This window comes from Aquila chrysaetos, chromosome 20 (assembly GCF_900496995.4).
Source record: "Aquila chrysaetos chrysaetos chromosome 20, bAquChr1.4, whole genome shotgun sequence".
Taxonomy (NCBI): Eukaryota; Metazoa; Chordata; class Aves; order Accipitriformes; family Accipitridae; genus Aquila; species Aquila chrysaetos.
In genome coordinates this window covers 22,884,147-22,898,573 of record NC_044023.1, presented here as the reverse complement: position 1 = coordinate 22,898,573, position 14,427 = coordinate 22,884,147, and the positions used below count along the sequence as shown (strand labels likewise).

The 14,427-nt window shown below is 42.3% G+C and overlaps 2 protein-coding genes across 3 annotated transcripts in view; one reads left to right on the top strand and one right to left on the bottom strand.

Moving 5' to 3' along the window:
- ITPR1 (inositol 1,4,5-trisphosphate receptor type 1) overlaps positions 1-332 on the bottom strand; it is a 186,622-nt gene extending 186,290 nt beyond the window's left edge. The window contains exon 1 of the mRNA XM_041118830.1: positions 73-332. The gene's annotated coding sequence lies outside the window, so the exon portion shown is untranslated. The remainder of the gene's footprint in view (positions 1-72) is intronic.
- A 46-nt stretch (positions 333-378) lies between these two features.
- Positions 379-14,427, top strand: part of SUMF1 (sulfatase modifying factor 1) — a 39,773-nt gene continuing 25,724 nt past the window's right edge. Inside the window, exons 1-3 of one of the 2 annotated variants that reach the window (XM_030043902.2) lie at positions 379-588; positions 5,292-5,465; positions 7,819-7,893. In XM_030043902.2, coding sequence (XP_029899762.1) covers positions 409-588; positions 5,292-5,465; positions 7,819-7,893 — 429 coding nt within the window. In that variant the 5' untranslated portion in view covers positions 379-408. Of the gene's footprint in view, positions 649-5,291; positions 5,466-7,818; positions 7,894-14,427 lie in introns of both variants that reach the window. The other variant, XM_030043901.2, reaches the window with a different exon arrangement.

The following is a 14,427-nucleotide window of genomic DNA, read 5'->3' as shown; positions in this document are numbered from 1 at the left end:
CGGGTCCCCCCCACCGCTCCAGTGACGGGTACTCCCCCTGCTCCCTCACTCTTCTCACAAAACCTCACATACCTGTCGGAGACAAAACACAAACTCTACAGGTATCGCTGCGCTTCCCGTGGGGTAAGACCGGCCCGGCCCGGCCCGCCGGGGCAGAACCACACATCTGCTCTTGGCGGGACTCCTGAGGTGCCTGCCGGGGGTTAGGGGGGGTGTCCCTGTGGGGGCCGAGCCAGGCGGCAGCACCCCGGTTCCCCCTCAGGTGCGCGAACAACCTCCCCGGGGTGGAGGCGGGAAGGGCGGTGAGGGGACAGAGCTCCCGCCTCCGTCCCCTCAGGGACGCGGCGCTGCCCCTTTAAGGCGCGGCTCGTCACCTGACCGCCGGCGGCACGTGGTGCCTTCGCCAACATGGCTGCGCCCGCAGCGGGCTGCGTTTGGGCGCTCCGCTACCTCCTCTTCCTCTTCCTCCTCCTTCTCCTTCTGCTGCCGGCGACCGACGGAGCCGCAGGGGAGGCAGCTCCCGGCGGGGACTGCGGGTGCAGCGCTAGCCGGGGTGGCGGCGGCGGTGGTGGTGGTGACGGGCGGGAGGTAGCGAAGCGGCGGTACTCGGCGGCGGCGGGCGGCGGACGGAGCGCGGGGCGCGGGCCGGTGAGCGTCCTGAGGCGGGGAGGCCGGGCTGAGGGACCGGGCGGCTGCGGCGGGGCCGGGCCGGGCCGTGGGGCCTCCCCGGGGGTGGTGGGGCAAGCAGGGCCTGCTGCGGCCCTCGGGGGGATTCATGGAGAACCCCGAACGGGCGGGTCGTTGTGTAGAAACTCGAATTAAAGTTTTCTCGCAGCTCTCTCGGGCCGAACTCCTGAGAACCTCGGCTCGGGCACGGGTGCTTGGGCTGGTCCCGTGTTGTTTTTCCCGCTCAGAGAGAGCCCGGGCGTCTGCCGGGCCGGTTGGGTGCTCCTGAAGATGGAGAGAGGCCTGGGCAGCAGTGCTGGTCTCCCGGTGGTCTTCCCCGTGTCCCCACCTGCGTCTGCCCTGACTGCCCCCCCTGCGCAAAGCTGAGACGTGACAAACCGAGTCTGGGTGTTTTTTTTGGCTGTTTGTTTCGACAGGCCTCCCACAGCTTGGACTGGCGAACACCGGGAATACGTGTGCCGGAGTACTCGCCTGAGGGGGGTTGTCTGCTGCCGTACCGCCCGGGGAGGTGGGAGCCCTGTTAGTGTAGCCCCTTACTTGGCCCAAATCAATGCTACTGGGGCTCTGGTCCCCCTCACCCCCAGGCTCTTTTAGGTCTGTGTTGGTATTGAAGGAATCGAAACACCAACAAGTGATGTGTCATGTCTCTTGTGTGCATTTCAGTAAAGCTATCGTTTACGTACCTGTATCTAGATAGCCTTTCAGGTTCCCTTCAAATGAAAGTCTCTTTAATTGCTTATTCTTTTCTGTTTGCGCTGCTGCTGCTCTTCTGAAAATCACCGTGCGAAGCTGAGCATGCCTTTTGAGGAAGGCAATGCTTAAAGTGGGTTGATGTGTGATGATGGTGCCTACTGCGAACGGATACTGAGGTTTTTCTGTATTATTTAAGAGCAAATGCTTCACTAAATGAGCTATCGTCAGTTATTAGAAATGATCGGATTGCTGTTTCATTTCACGAAAGGCGCTAGTGAACTTTAGCAGACAATCAATATTCTATCACGGCAGACTTGGATCTTGTTCTTGTGCGAGATGGCTTGCAAATAGTAAAAACGTGAGGGGCTGCCTCTCTTGTTGCCTCTTAGTGTTGTAACGCTGGGAAGCTGTGTCACGCGGGCAGTGTGGAAACTTACCAAGTAAAGGGAAGGATGCACAGTGGTAATCATGACTTTACTATTGCAGGCTGCACTTAAGAAATGTGACAATATTTAAAGAGTATGAATTAAATAATCCGTATTGCACTTGAGCTTTACGTCACTAATATACGTTTCGTGTAATCAATTTCAGCATTTCACTGTGGGTCTCGCTGTAAAGTGGAAAAAATCATTTGACTCTTACTTTATGCAAGGCAGTTAGCAACTTCAACAGTAGGTATGGAAAACTAATTACTGCTGGCTTTTAAGCTATGTTCACAACATAACTTGATTATGCTTAGCTAGAAAACATTTTTACCAGAAGTAAAGTGAGGGAAGAATTAGCCTCTACCTCAAGCACAAATGAGATCACTTGTTTCCACCACATTTTTAGAACTGGGGAGCTAGTGTTTTAGTGGGTCTGCTCTACATTACCACAATACTTTCAACATAAGTATAATCGTAGGCAAATACAGTCCCTGTTGTTGAAGTTGAGCTGAAGTTGACAATGAACTGCATGTGCTAGCTAAATAATATTGTGAAGATACAGACCATTATTGTTGCACACTCTACCTAATACAGTAAATAACATATCTGTCAGCCTCTGCTGTTGGACTTCTGCTTCCATAGTTCTCAGAAATTAGTTCCTTGGTGTTAGCTACCTGTATGTTAAAACTGGATGTTTAAAGTTGCTTAATTAACTGTACAAATGTGGCTTCTGGATGTGACGTCTATGCAGAAAATCTGTTCTTCGTTTAGTGTATTACACTGCTCTCAGCTGAGGAGCGCTGTCAGACATCTGAGCCTTGCGTCCTATGATGTGCTGTTATCATAGAGCTGGCTGTCAAAGGAAGGTCCTGTTTCCAAACAGGAGGTGGAGCTGTGAAATGAGCCTTGGTGGGGGAGGATAATCCTGTGGAATCGATATTTGGTATCAGTTGGACACAACACTGGTGGACATGCCAGAAGTCTCAGCTGTCACGGTGTGAGAGGGCTGCAAAAGCAGCAGGTTCATAAGGAAACCTTTGGACATTTCTAGCTGAATGTACACTGGCAATCTATAAGGACTTTTCAGATTTTGGAAATGAATGCTAGGCTGTAAAGCGAGAGTTAATTTTTCACATTTTTCACTAGTGAGCTCTGAATCTTGCTTTGAAGACTGCTTCAAGGAGTTGGTTTAGCTACAGTTGGTTGGAAAGAGATTGGAAAGAAGGGAGTGGCGCAACTTTGTACCACGTTGTCGTTCCATAAGTCCTAAAAAATGTAAGCAAGGTTATCCTGAAGCCCTTTTACAGATTCAGTTAAAGACAATCGGTAAGTGCTTAGATTCTTTTTAGTGGAGAGGATGCGGCTGGCTTCAAATATGGTTAGTTCAAAGGAAAAAGTATCTATAGCCCTTCTTACAGGCCCCTTACAAGTTGTGTGAATTTTAAGCACCACTGGGAGAGACCCAAGCAAAAGGAGGGATCTATAGTGGAGAAGAACCAATGAAATTGGATATCCAGGGTTATATCAAATACTCCATCTTCTGTTAGAATAGGGAGAGGTGCTGGATAGCTGATGTGAACTTATTTACTGATCATTTGGTATGCTGGCGGTGTTGTAACTACATAAATAACAGTAAATTCCAGAAGCTGGCAGGTAACTAATGATTCTTTGTTTTCCTGGTTTGTGAGTCAACAGATAGATGCTTTCACCAGAACAGTTTAACTTTATGAAGAGAATCTTGTCAAGTAAGGAAAAAAAAGTGAAAAAATCAAACTGTAGAAGAATCAAGGTCCTATAATCTAGGCCGTGCTGCAAAATGGCTATACCTACAAAGTCCAAAGTTCACATTTGGTTGTGTGTACCCGCCTCGTCATCTAAATAATGTTACATCAGTTCACATTTTTTACAACCCTATCTCTGCAGTTTGGCTACTTGTGATATACATGTTGCATACTGTGTTATTCCACTATGTGCATATGGAATTTTGTTTGAACTGTTGTACATCTAAATCCCAGGCTGCTTTTTCTGTCAGAACTTGAACTGAACTTCTAGAGTAGTGTTAGAAGTGTGGTAGTCTGGGAACTTCTCCCTCAGTGAATATTTCTGCTATTAGACTTGAATTTCCTGCATACCAGACATCAGGATCTTGTAAAAAAAAAAAATAAAAATAAAAAAAAAATGCTGCTATATCTTAGAACTGGCTTTGCTTATTTTAGGTTCTGTCACTGGTCCGCCTGCTTGAGCCTCTTACAAGAGTAGTGTGTGATCACAGATCACTGCCAGGGTATGTTCAGGTGCGATATGACATGCCAGATTATTTTCCACAGTGGGTGTGTAAGCCAGGGCTGGCTGGCTTTCTTGGGGCTCACCCACTCACAAGCCTCTGACCGTTGCCAGAGGAGGAATGAGGTGGCTGAATTGAATGTGAGTTAGGCGGTGAAGGTAGCTCAGGAATACTGAAAAGAAAGGAGAGGGAGTTTTCTTCCCCAATTCCTCCATCTGTTGGTGACGAGTTGGGTAACTGCTTGGCAAACTAGCTCTTGGGTAGTCAGCCCTTGAAACACCACCTGCCCGTTGAGAAACTTGTATGCAGCCTGAGCTGTCATTCTTCATTGCAGCACAAGCTTCTGAGCAGGGATCATGGATGCTCTTGTTTTTTGGGTGAGGAGCGCTCTCAGCAAACATCTGATGAGGCACTACAAGACCTCTGGGGCCTTCCTTGTCCTGGAAAGATCCCACTAAAGCTGAGGGAAAACATGTTGTGTTTCTCTGGAAACTGGCTGAGGCCTTAAAGGGAAAATATCTTATTGAAATAGTTGAAATGTTATTCTGTCACTTGTCCTTTACTTCTGAAGCTTGAGGCTCTTGCACAAGGCCAGTCCTCCAGAGGAGTGGAATATAACTGACTTGAAAGTTTGTCTCATCTCTGGTACACAGAGCTGCAGGTGCTGTGCCTACCTGCCAATTAGCAGCACAGTTGGTAATAAAATCCTGCACGTGCCTGTTTTTAGATGAAAAATCATGTGTAGTTAGTATGCAAACAAGCATAGGCTTGTCCACAAAAGAGCACTTTACAGTTTTGTAATCTCCAGATTTGTCATTGATGCATCAAGCCTTCGTAGGAATAGAGTGAAATACCAAAATTCCTAATCTGAAAATGAATAGAAAGGACTCTGGATTCTTTCCTGGCTCTTGCGTACAGTAGGGGAACATGTTTCTCCTCATTAAAGCACAAACATTACCCTCAGTGAAAGTTCTGAATTACCCAGGCTTCATGTAGAAAGAGCCACAAATGGGTTTTTTTGTTCTCAATTTAAGTTCTGCTTGTTGTTTCTTCCAAACAGGTGGTGATCAAGATGCCCTTGTTGCCATTTTGTTGTGCTGTTTTTGTCAGTGAAATTCTGCTCAAAGCAAAAGCACCTCCAAAGATGAGGTGGAGGAGGAGTAAGACTTTTCGTAATCTTTTGGGTGGTGTTTTCTTTGCAGATGGTCGCTATTCCAGGAGGAGTGTTCACAATGGGCACTGATGAGCCTGAAATACAGCAAGATGGAGAATGGCCTGCTAGAAGAGTCCACGTTAACAGTTTCTACATGGATCAGTATGAGGTCAGCAATGAGGAGTTTGAGAGATTCGTGAATTCTACTGGGTACGTTACTGAGGTAAGGCGGAAGGGTATACAGTCTCCTGTCATCTTTCTTTGTGTTGGCAAAATCCCCGTTAAAAACTTAGGCTGTTCTTTTTTGAAGGATGTCACAATTACTTGCTTGGGGTTTGCATACTAGAATGTTTCTGATGTAAGTAGTGTAGAGAGAAAATTGTCTTGCCTTGCTGCCCAGGGGTCTGAAAGGGCATTTAGGTGTGTACAGTTACATTTATTAAGTGTCTTGATATCTGAACTAGTATCTTCCATGCAGTATGACCAAGGCAGCCTGGGTGAAGCTAACAGATGGCTGAAGATGTTTATGCAGGGTTTTGGGGGTTTTTTGTTGTTGGGGTTTTTTTGACCTTTGGGTCCTAGGATGTCTTTGTACCCATACAACTATGTTGTTAGATTTTTCCTTATTTTAGAGGACCAGGGATTTAAAAGACTGTGGTGGCTGAGGACTCTCAGGCTAGTTCAGCGCAGCTACTTGCTGATGAGCTGAGCAACAGAAAGCCCTGCTGTCTAAAGAAGATAGAATAGCAAGTATAATAATAGTTTTGTGCATGTTGCTGGGAACAATGGACTAAGAAAGAATATGTTAAGGTTCTTCGAAGAAAGAAGCTACCTGTGCCTGAGGCTCTGATCTTTCCTGACAGTTGACTGTTCCTACGCAACTTTTATAAAACCCTGACAGGCCTTTTAGGCAAATAAAAGCCTCAGTAATAATCAGGTCTCAAAGGAGGCACTTTGCTGAATTCACTTGATAAACTGGTTCTCATTTGGAAGACAGGATCCTTCTGGTTGGATAAAGGGCTTCTTTTATCTACGGCACTATTTCTGTTTTTAAGTTCTTAGTTCAATAATTACGAAAAAATGTTGCTTAACAATTTTGAGTTTGAACAGGGCTTACTTGTTGCAAATGGCTTCTGGAATGAGCAGATGTGTAGTGGTATTTAAATGTAGCACTGCATCAGATGGAGTCTGTTTCAGACAGCGCTTCGTGGCTCAGCTGGTGTAGTTGGGTGCTCCACTTACACTTTCTCCCATCCCTCCCTCACGTGGGGCCTCCTTTTATGCTGGATTTGGAAAAATAAACTCAGAGTTAGAGTAAACAGCACCGATTCTGCAGGGTTTTTTGAGGGGATGCAGCTAAGCTGGTTTTTGTGTGTTTAAATAATGTTCACATTACTTACTGTGGGTAAACAGAGCCAACCTACTTTTTGGGTTTCTTTTATTAAGGACTAGACTGAACTGCAGTGGCAAGTGAAACTTGAAAGTAAATAGAAGGCTGAAGAAAAAAAATCTCCAGATGTATAGCTATCTTGTTGAACCAAAAGTATTTTTTAACAAAATAATAATAATAAAAAAGCCATTGATGGAGGCTGTCAGACTGAAATTTGGGGTCCTTTCGGTGATAAACCTGTTTGCCTCCATCTGGATCCTTCAGATTGGGCAAGAGTGGAAAAAAAAAAAAAAGTATTTTTTTCTTTTCTTTGATAAACCTGTTCGCATCTTTGTCTGGGTCTTTCAGACTGGGGAAGTGAAAGAAATTATGTATTTTTTTCTTCTCTTTCCTTTCTGAAACTGAATATATAAAGATTACAGTTATATGCTAAAACTTCTTGCAATTTGGGTGGTGAATGGGATCCTTCTTTCAAACTGTGCTTCTTGAAGAGTTCTCAGCATGCAGAAGCAGCTCATGGTGATCATTCTCAGTCTTTGAATGCGTATAATGAAATGAAGAAATTGAGAAGGGCAAATGAGATGAATTCTGATAACATGTTTTGGCTTCCCTAGTATATCAATTCACTTGGCTTACCAAGGGAAAAAAGCCCTACATTGGTATCATGCACTGTGATTCATTGAAATTATTTGTATTTTTTCTTTCTTTTGGCTTTATATAATGCTAGATGTAATGACTGGGTTACTTTTAACTCTTTTATTGTTGTTGCAACAACATTTTAAATTATGGTGCTAGTGATGATGAAGGAGCAGTAAGTGACAAGGTTTATCCCTAAGTTTGTAATTCCCAAAGGAAGAATAAGAGAGATCAAATAGGGCCTTGAATGTTAGATTGACTGTAGCATTTTAAAGCAGTTGGGACAATTGGAACTGTGTTTTTAATTAATAAAAGTAAAAACATTTGCAGAAGTTCTGTGAGCTGCCATCTGTCCAGTTGCTGTTGAAGAATGACGACATCCAGAGATAAAATGCCTTCTCTTCTGTTCCAAAATAGCTTCCTTGAAAGAAAACTCAAAATTACTATTAGAGTTTCCTTATTCTTGATAAAATAAAGTTGTAAATGTGAGTGGCATTTTAAGAATAACATTCCTTTGATAATATGGTTGAATCTTTTGTTCTTTATATAGGCGGAGAAATTCGGCGATTCCTTTGTGTTTGAGGGAATGCTGAGTGAAGAAGTGAAGGCTGACATCCACCAGGCAGTGAGTAACACAGCAGGGTAAAGCTTACTTAGCAATCACTGGGGTAGATGTGTTAGCAATTATGGCAGTAATAGCGAAATTGTGTGATGTTCCCGAAGCCATGTACAAAAAAGGGGTTTATGGAGCGGGGTTTGGCCTAGAATAATATACTCCCTAAAGTGTGGAGGATTTACAGTCTATTCACTGTTCTCTCTTTTTTTTTTTTTTTAAAACAAAAATTCTGCTTCTGATAAGCAAAAGTTAGTATCAACCCCTTCTTGTTGTCTTTTGCCTCCAAAGTGAGAGATACTTAGGACTGTATTAAGTGGTGCAGATAGAAGGCTGTTTGTTTGTATTACGTGTAACACAGTGATGCTTCAGAAATTTAGATGTCACTAGTGGCTCTACTGAGTGATGTGCTGCGTAGGCAAAGAACAGGAGTGCTTCTGGCTCCAAGAACATACGTACATGTGACTGGCATGCTCTGCCAGTGCAGTCTTATGTCCAAAGTGGGTAAATCCTGGATCCTACCGATTTAAGAAAATGAGGATAATCTGTGTATCTGATACAACAGCAATGCTTGCATGAGTGCTTTTTCTAGGTTAACTAGACGCAAATATTCCCAAGTGCCATTTCTATGGCAGACCTGAGTTTGTAAGATGGTTTATTATGTTGTGAATGGCTAAAGTTTACTGTGGTGCTTCCATCTCTGTAGAAGGTCCTGTATGCCTTGCTGTTTTTTCAGTTCCCTTCATCTTGCTAGGGCAACATAGTGATCCTGGCAGGTGCAGTGCTGATTAAACTGGAACTGATCCAGTTTTCCTGTTGAGTGGAAGTGAATATTAGTTTAAAAAAACCCCAAAGTTTGTTAGTGAAGGTTCCCTGCCCCCCCCCCCCCTTTTTCTGTTGTGAATGTGTTGCTGAGCCTTTCTTAGGCTTCATTTAACTCCTCTTTAACCTTAACAGGTCACTTAACCTTTACAGCTCCCAATAGTAAGCAGATTATGTGTTGTCATCTGCTGGATGACTTGATCTGCTTTAAGCAGAAGTTTGGACGAGATGACCTCCTGGGGTCCCTTCCCATCAGAATTATCCTCAGGTCTGATGACCACACTGTGTTTCCAGATCTCTTGTCCCATGCCTTTAAAAGGCCTTAGAAATGAAGCATTCTGATGTGCGTAGTGTGGCAATAGGGGGGGTGTGTGTGTGTGGCTTCAAGTTGCTTTTACTCTGGATAGGAATTTCTTTGCTGTTTTGGTTAATTTTCTTTTGGATCAGCGAAGATAACTTGGCTCATTCTGCAACTGCTGGAATCAACACAGCTAAGCAGGGTGTACACAAGGCAGAGATAAGGTAGTAGCAGGACTGAAACTGCATCTTTTGGCAATAGTTCAGTTAGACATAAATAAGTGTTCAAATGAAACTGCATCTGTAGAGGAGCACAACTTTTTTCTTGCCATCTTTTGTACCTTCTGATGCTAGATAAGCAAAGAGAGAGAGGTGGGACCGTCTGAGATGAAATTATTTCTTTTAGTTAGTAGCAAGGTTTTACTTGTGTACAACATTTGATCCAAGGTACAACTTCAAGAGTTTAGAGGATTATTTGTTATGATAAACAACTGAGAATACCTGGGGCTTTAGTTTTAGTCATTTAATTTTCTCCAAAATAGTTTATCACACAAAGAGAATTTTTCTTCCATGTGCATAGTGCAATACCTTACAATAGTAATTATTCATTGTCCTACATAAATGATGCTCTTGGTTGAGGGGGAAGTCTGTAGAATTTGATTTTTATCTTCAAGGGGCAGACTGATAGATCAGAGGTTTCAAGAAGCCCTATGTCAATGTGTGCTGTGAAGGATTGGCAAAAAATGTGGGGTTTTGTTTCCTACTGTAAGGGAAGAAAGATTACAAGAATAGTTTGTTATCTTTTAATTCAGGACTAACATTTCTGTACTGTGAGATATAAGAGGACTAAATTGGACTTCCCGAATACGAGCGTCACTGATGTTGAAGGTAGAATAAATGCAGATGGGCTCATCCCATCTTCATAAAAGTTGGGATTAGAGAAATTCTTTTTCCTACCCTAGTTCTGTGATGCAGAAATCCCTAAATCAGGCTCTCTGTTTTAAAACAAACAAACTCTAAGAATGCTGGTGTAAGCTCAGTCTTGGCTACTTTTATAAACACATCGGGAGTGTTGGGAGTCACTTTCCTGGGTGTGTCAGCCAAATTTTGAAGCATTGGCTGTAATGCTAACAGAACAAGTATTATGCCAGAGCTGGAATGGAGCCCAAACTGGTCTTTTTGGCTGTTTCTTTATGAAAGTTTTCTGTATTTGTTAAAAGTAAACTTTAGGAGACTGTCCTTTTGCCATGTTTTCAGTATATATTATTAGGTTATTTTGCGAGTTGCTGGCATGCAGAGCACTGTCAAAATGAACACAGAGAAAGATTGTACTAATTATTTTGGTAAAGTGATCTGGAGCATAGTGACTGACTGCCTTGTAGTTTGGCACTTGTTAACTTTATGCTGATGCTGTGGACAAACTTATGTTCTAAAACATGGCAATATCATGAGGATGTGAAAAAGAAACTAGAAGCTGCTTTTCTTCCTCCTGTCTGCCTGCCCCCTCACCAGCTACCTACCATGAAATCCAACTTTCAGCAAGGAACTTCTGTCTGCAAGGAGAAGGTGTCAGAAGGCAGGTCAGTGGTGGAGTGGAAAGCAAACTCTAATGACTGAAGATACAGCTTAGAATTTTATCTGTATATGCTTCTGCCTCTCAAAACTGTGTCTTTTTGTTGTTCTAGTAAGCGTTTTCTGTGAGAGGTTATAAATGTTGAAAGTACTGTGTGGACTTTAGTTGTTTCGAGGATCTTTGGTTTTTGTGAGAGTGCGATTTGTAGCCTAGAACAAGCAAGCGTCTTTCAGTTGCAGGGAAGGGAAGCATCAGCCATGGGCATGTGGTGTTAGAATATAATGTAGTCAGACCGCTTCTCAGACAACCAGATTCTGTGTAGGCCATGCTTATCCCGGCTAATTGAAACTAATAAAATGTGTTAGCAGTTTTCTATAGATCATGCGTTCAAGAAACAAGTTTCTATAGACAACTTGCAAGACACTTCTTGTTGTGAAAACGTAGAAGCATCCCAATTATGGGGCAGGGACTTTAAGGGTTCTGCAAAAGCAAATTCTTCCTCCGGATCTGCAAGCTTAAATTAAACAATAGAAAATAAAAGCTAGCTTCTTGTTACATTGCCTAAAATGTTTAAAATCTACTAGTGTCTGCTGGGGAAAAAAAGGTGAAAGGAATCTAATACTACTCAATTACTTTAAAAAAAAAAAAAAAGGGAGCATACTTTAAGAATTGGCTACTGCAGTGTAACTGTTCAAATGTAATCAGAAAAAGTGTAAATTGCGTGAAGTTGGTTTTCATCAGCAGATTGTAATGACCAGCAATAGAAAAGGTTAAGGCTTTTTTCTCAACTTATACCTTAGTCAATTAATATTTTAGCTTGTGGTATATACCTTCTTCGATCATAACTATCACCATGAAAAGCAGAAATAAGATATAAACGTTGGTGTGTTACTGGTACTGAAAATCCCTCCACCAAATTGATGGGAGAAAGGACTGTATTTTTACTTTGCCTTAGTGGCTCAGACGTGTTTTGATAAGGCTTTTCTCCAGTTGAAGCACAGGGGTGCTAAATGCAAATGTGAGTATAGGGGAAGAGCAACAGTAATGTGTATTTTGGAAGTAGTATTTCATATGTAGTGAAAGAATTGGAGAAAGGTGGAAGTGAAGATACTGAACTAAGTGGTATAAATAATGAGCTGCATGTGTCTGTCGTGGAGTATCTGGGGGTTTGCTCTATTTGGCCACTTTGGCTTCTCCAGTTCTTAAACCAGACAAATTTATCATAGGCCCTCAACGGAAGCAGACAGCTAAATTAGAACAGAGGTGGGGCTGGTGAAAGCTAATGCGGGAGCAAACCAGCTTTGCACGTAGAATAATTGTTGGAGCTTTGGGTGTGCGTTTCCTGGAGGTGAGGTGGTCTCCTAGATAGCCACTGCTACAGGAATGTAGGTTGGACCTAACCCTCCTCTGGAAGGGAAGCAGTAAAAAGGGGTGTAGCAGCCAATAATTGAATTGTTCTAGATTTCTGGGAACTCAAGTTTTAGTTTTGGCCTTGAAGTTTGCAGTGGTAACATTGCAGAGAGCGAAAATTTAGCTCTGTAACAGATGAAGGTGTTACTGATAGAATTGGTAAGGACTTTTTCAAATAAAAAAGGATTTTTCTAGGGTGAGGGTAGAAGGTTCTTTGAAACAAAAACGTTTTGTATGGGCTTAACAAGTTTTGATACCTTCAGATGCTAAAATCAGTTCTCAGACTTGCAGATTAAAATCAACTACCAATTACTGCATCTGTTACAGCTATTAAGTTATGGCCTTTTTGGGTACTTGGCCTTTGGTTTAGATGTCATAGATAAAACACAGCCTAGAATTGCCAATAGCTAGGCATTTGGAAATTATTTTTTTCTTTCCTTCTCTTTTGAGATAATTGGGGAAATGGAAAAAGCTCAAAATTTAGAGATTTTGCTATTCTTATTTTATTATGAAACTGTTTTCCTGCTCTTTTATCTCCCTGACTTAGTTACAGAGGAAGTAGAGAGGGTACTGTTATTCCATGGCATTGTAAAATGCCATTTATATGGCATTTTAATGTATCTTAGAGCAAAAAGCACGGGGATTGTGTCTGTGAAATGAGAAGGTACTGAGGCGTGCTTGCCAGTGAGGGGATTTGAGGGCTCTTGCAAATAACTGCAAGGGTTTCGCTTGCTGTGCAGCTACCATGAAAAAGGTAAACAGGATAGCACTTACTGAGACTGGAGTACAGCGTAAGTCAGATTTGCTCACTGGAGAGTAGTGGGAACATTTTTATTCTTGGCTTGTGGAAGATAGCAAAATTAATTTTTGCTTCTAGGCCAGATAAACTCTGCAATGAAGAGACTGAAAGCATACAAATCTGTATACTTCATTTGTCTTTAGGAGGCATTGAGTTTTTGGTCTGAGAACGCAATGAAATTAGTTCACTGGCAGACCTGAGCAAATACTATTAAGGAGTTCTGGTCAATCCAGAACTATGGGATGCTACTTTCATCCCTGTTTATATGGAAACCTCTGCAGTGGTCTTGAGCTGTGCAATTTACCCATTTATAGCAGTGCCTCTAGCCTGTAACTCAAAGGCCATAGTCCCATTCTAAAATCAATGAAAACATTATGCATTTCAAATGAGTATTTCAAAATAATAATGAAACAAACAATGATTGCAGGTAGTATAGCAGTGCTAGTGTTTGTAGCAGTTACTGTGGAGAATGTACCTTCTGACAGCATGCGATACGAACTTGCTTATCTGTGGCTTGAGGGGGGAAGCAGGTAGGTTATTGTATAGTTTGTCTGATACTGTTAGAATGTCAACGTACATAGGATGCATAAGCAGCAGTTGACAAATACACTTATTGCTACTTTAGGGGTAAATTTCATTTCAACCACACTTGGCTTTTGCTTTTTCAGAGGCCTTTCAGAGAGGAAACTGAAATCAAAGGAAGAGTCGGGCAAGCCTATTTCTTGCAGACCCCGGTGCTTCAGATGTCCCCCACAAGGAGTTGGGAAGATGGAGCTGTTAATCTCGATCTTCTTTTGCTGTGCTCTCACTATTGGGATAAAGAATGATGTGCAGGAAGCATATCTCACTGGGAGTTACCAGTAATATTAGTCCGTATTTATGAGTATAAACTACAACTTCAAAGGGGGGCATTGCCTGTGCCTCAGGCTGTAGATATAGCTGTGCACGCCTCATTTTCTTAATGCTCATATTCACTTGGTTATTGGAAAAAATTACTAGCTTGAGTGCAGATTTAGGTGTTGGCTGAAAAATAGACTTCCAGAGATGGAACTCACCAGGAACATCAGTTCCTCAAAAGAAACTTCTTTGGATTCCAAAACTTGCACCTAATGAATCTTACTGGATTTTAGCATCAAATATTTTTGGTTATTTTTCTTGAAGGATTGACATAGCTGTGAAGTATTACACTGAGATTCGATGACCTTTCCTTACGCAAAGGAAAAGGTCCCTTCGTAAAAGTAAAGTGCTAGTTTCCAATTAAGTCTGAAATCTGTTCTGTAATTGATGACTTAAAATACATTTATTCTTATTCTATAAAGCTGCTGCCTTTCCTTTTTGTGGTACTGCAATTTCAAACTACTTTAAGATGTTGGGACTTAAGGCAAACAATATCAATATTCAATATTACACAAAAACCTGTATTGCTTTTATTTCTGAGCTAATGAGGGAGGCTAGAAACCTTAGAAAATAAGAATGAAAACAGATTCTTCTGTAATTTGAGCTTTTGGGGCGCTGGGACTTTTAATTGATATAATAAATAGCATGGGACTTGCAGTAGCATTGCAGAAGCTGGCAATATGAAGTATTAGTTGTCTCCTGGAAAAAAATACTCAACTGTCAACTTCTGAGCTGTTTCAGTGTGCTT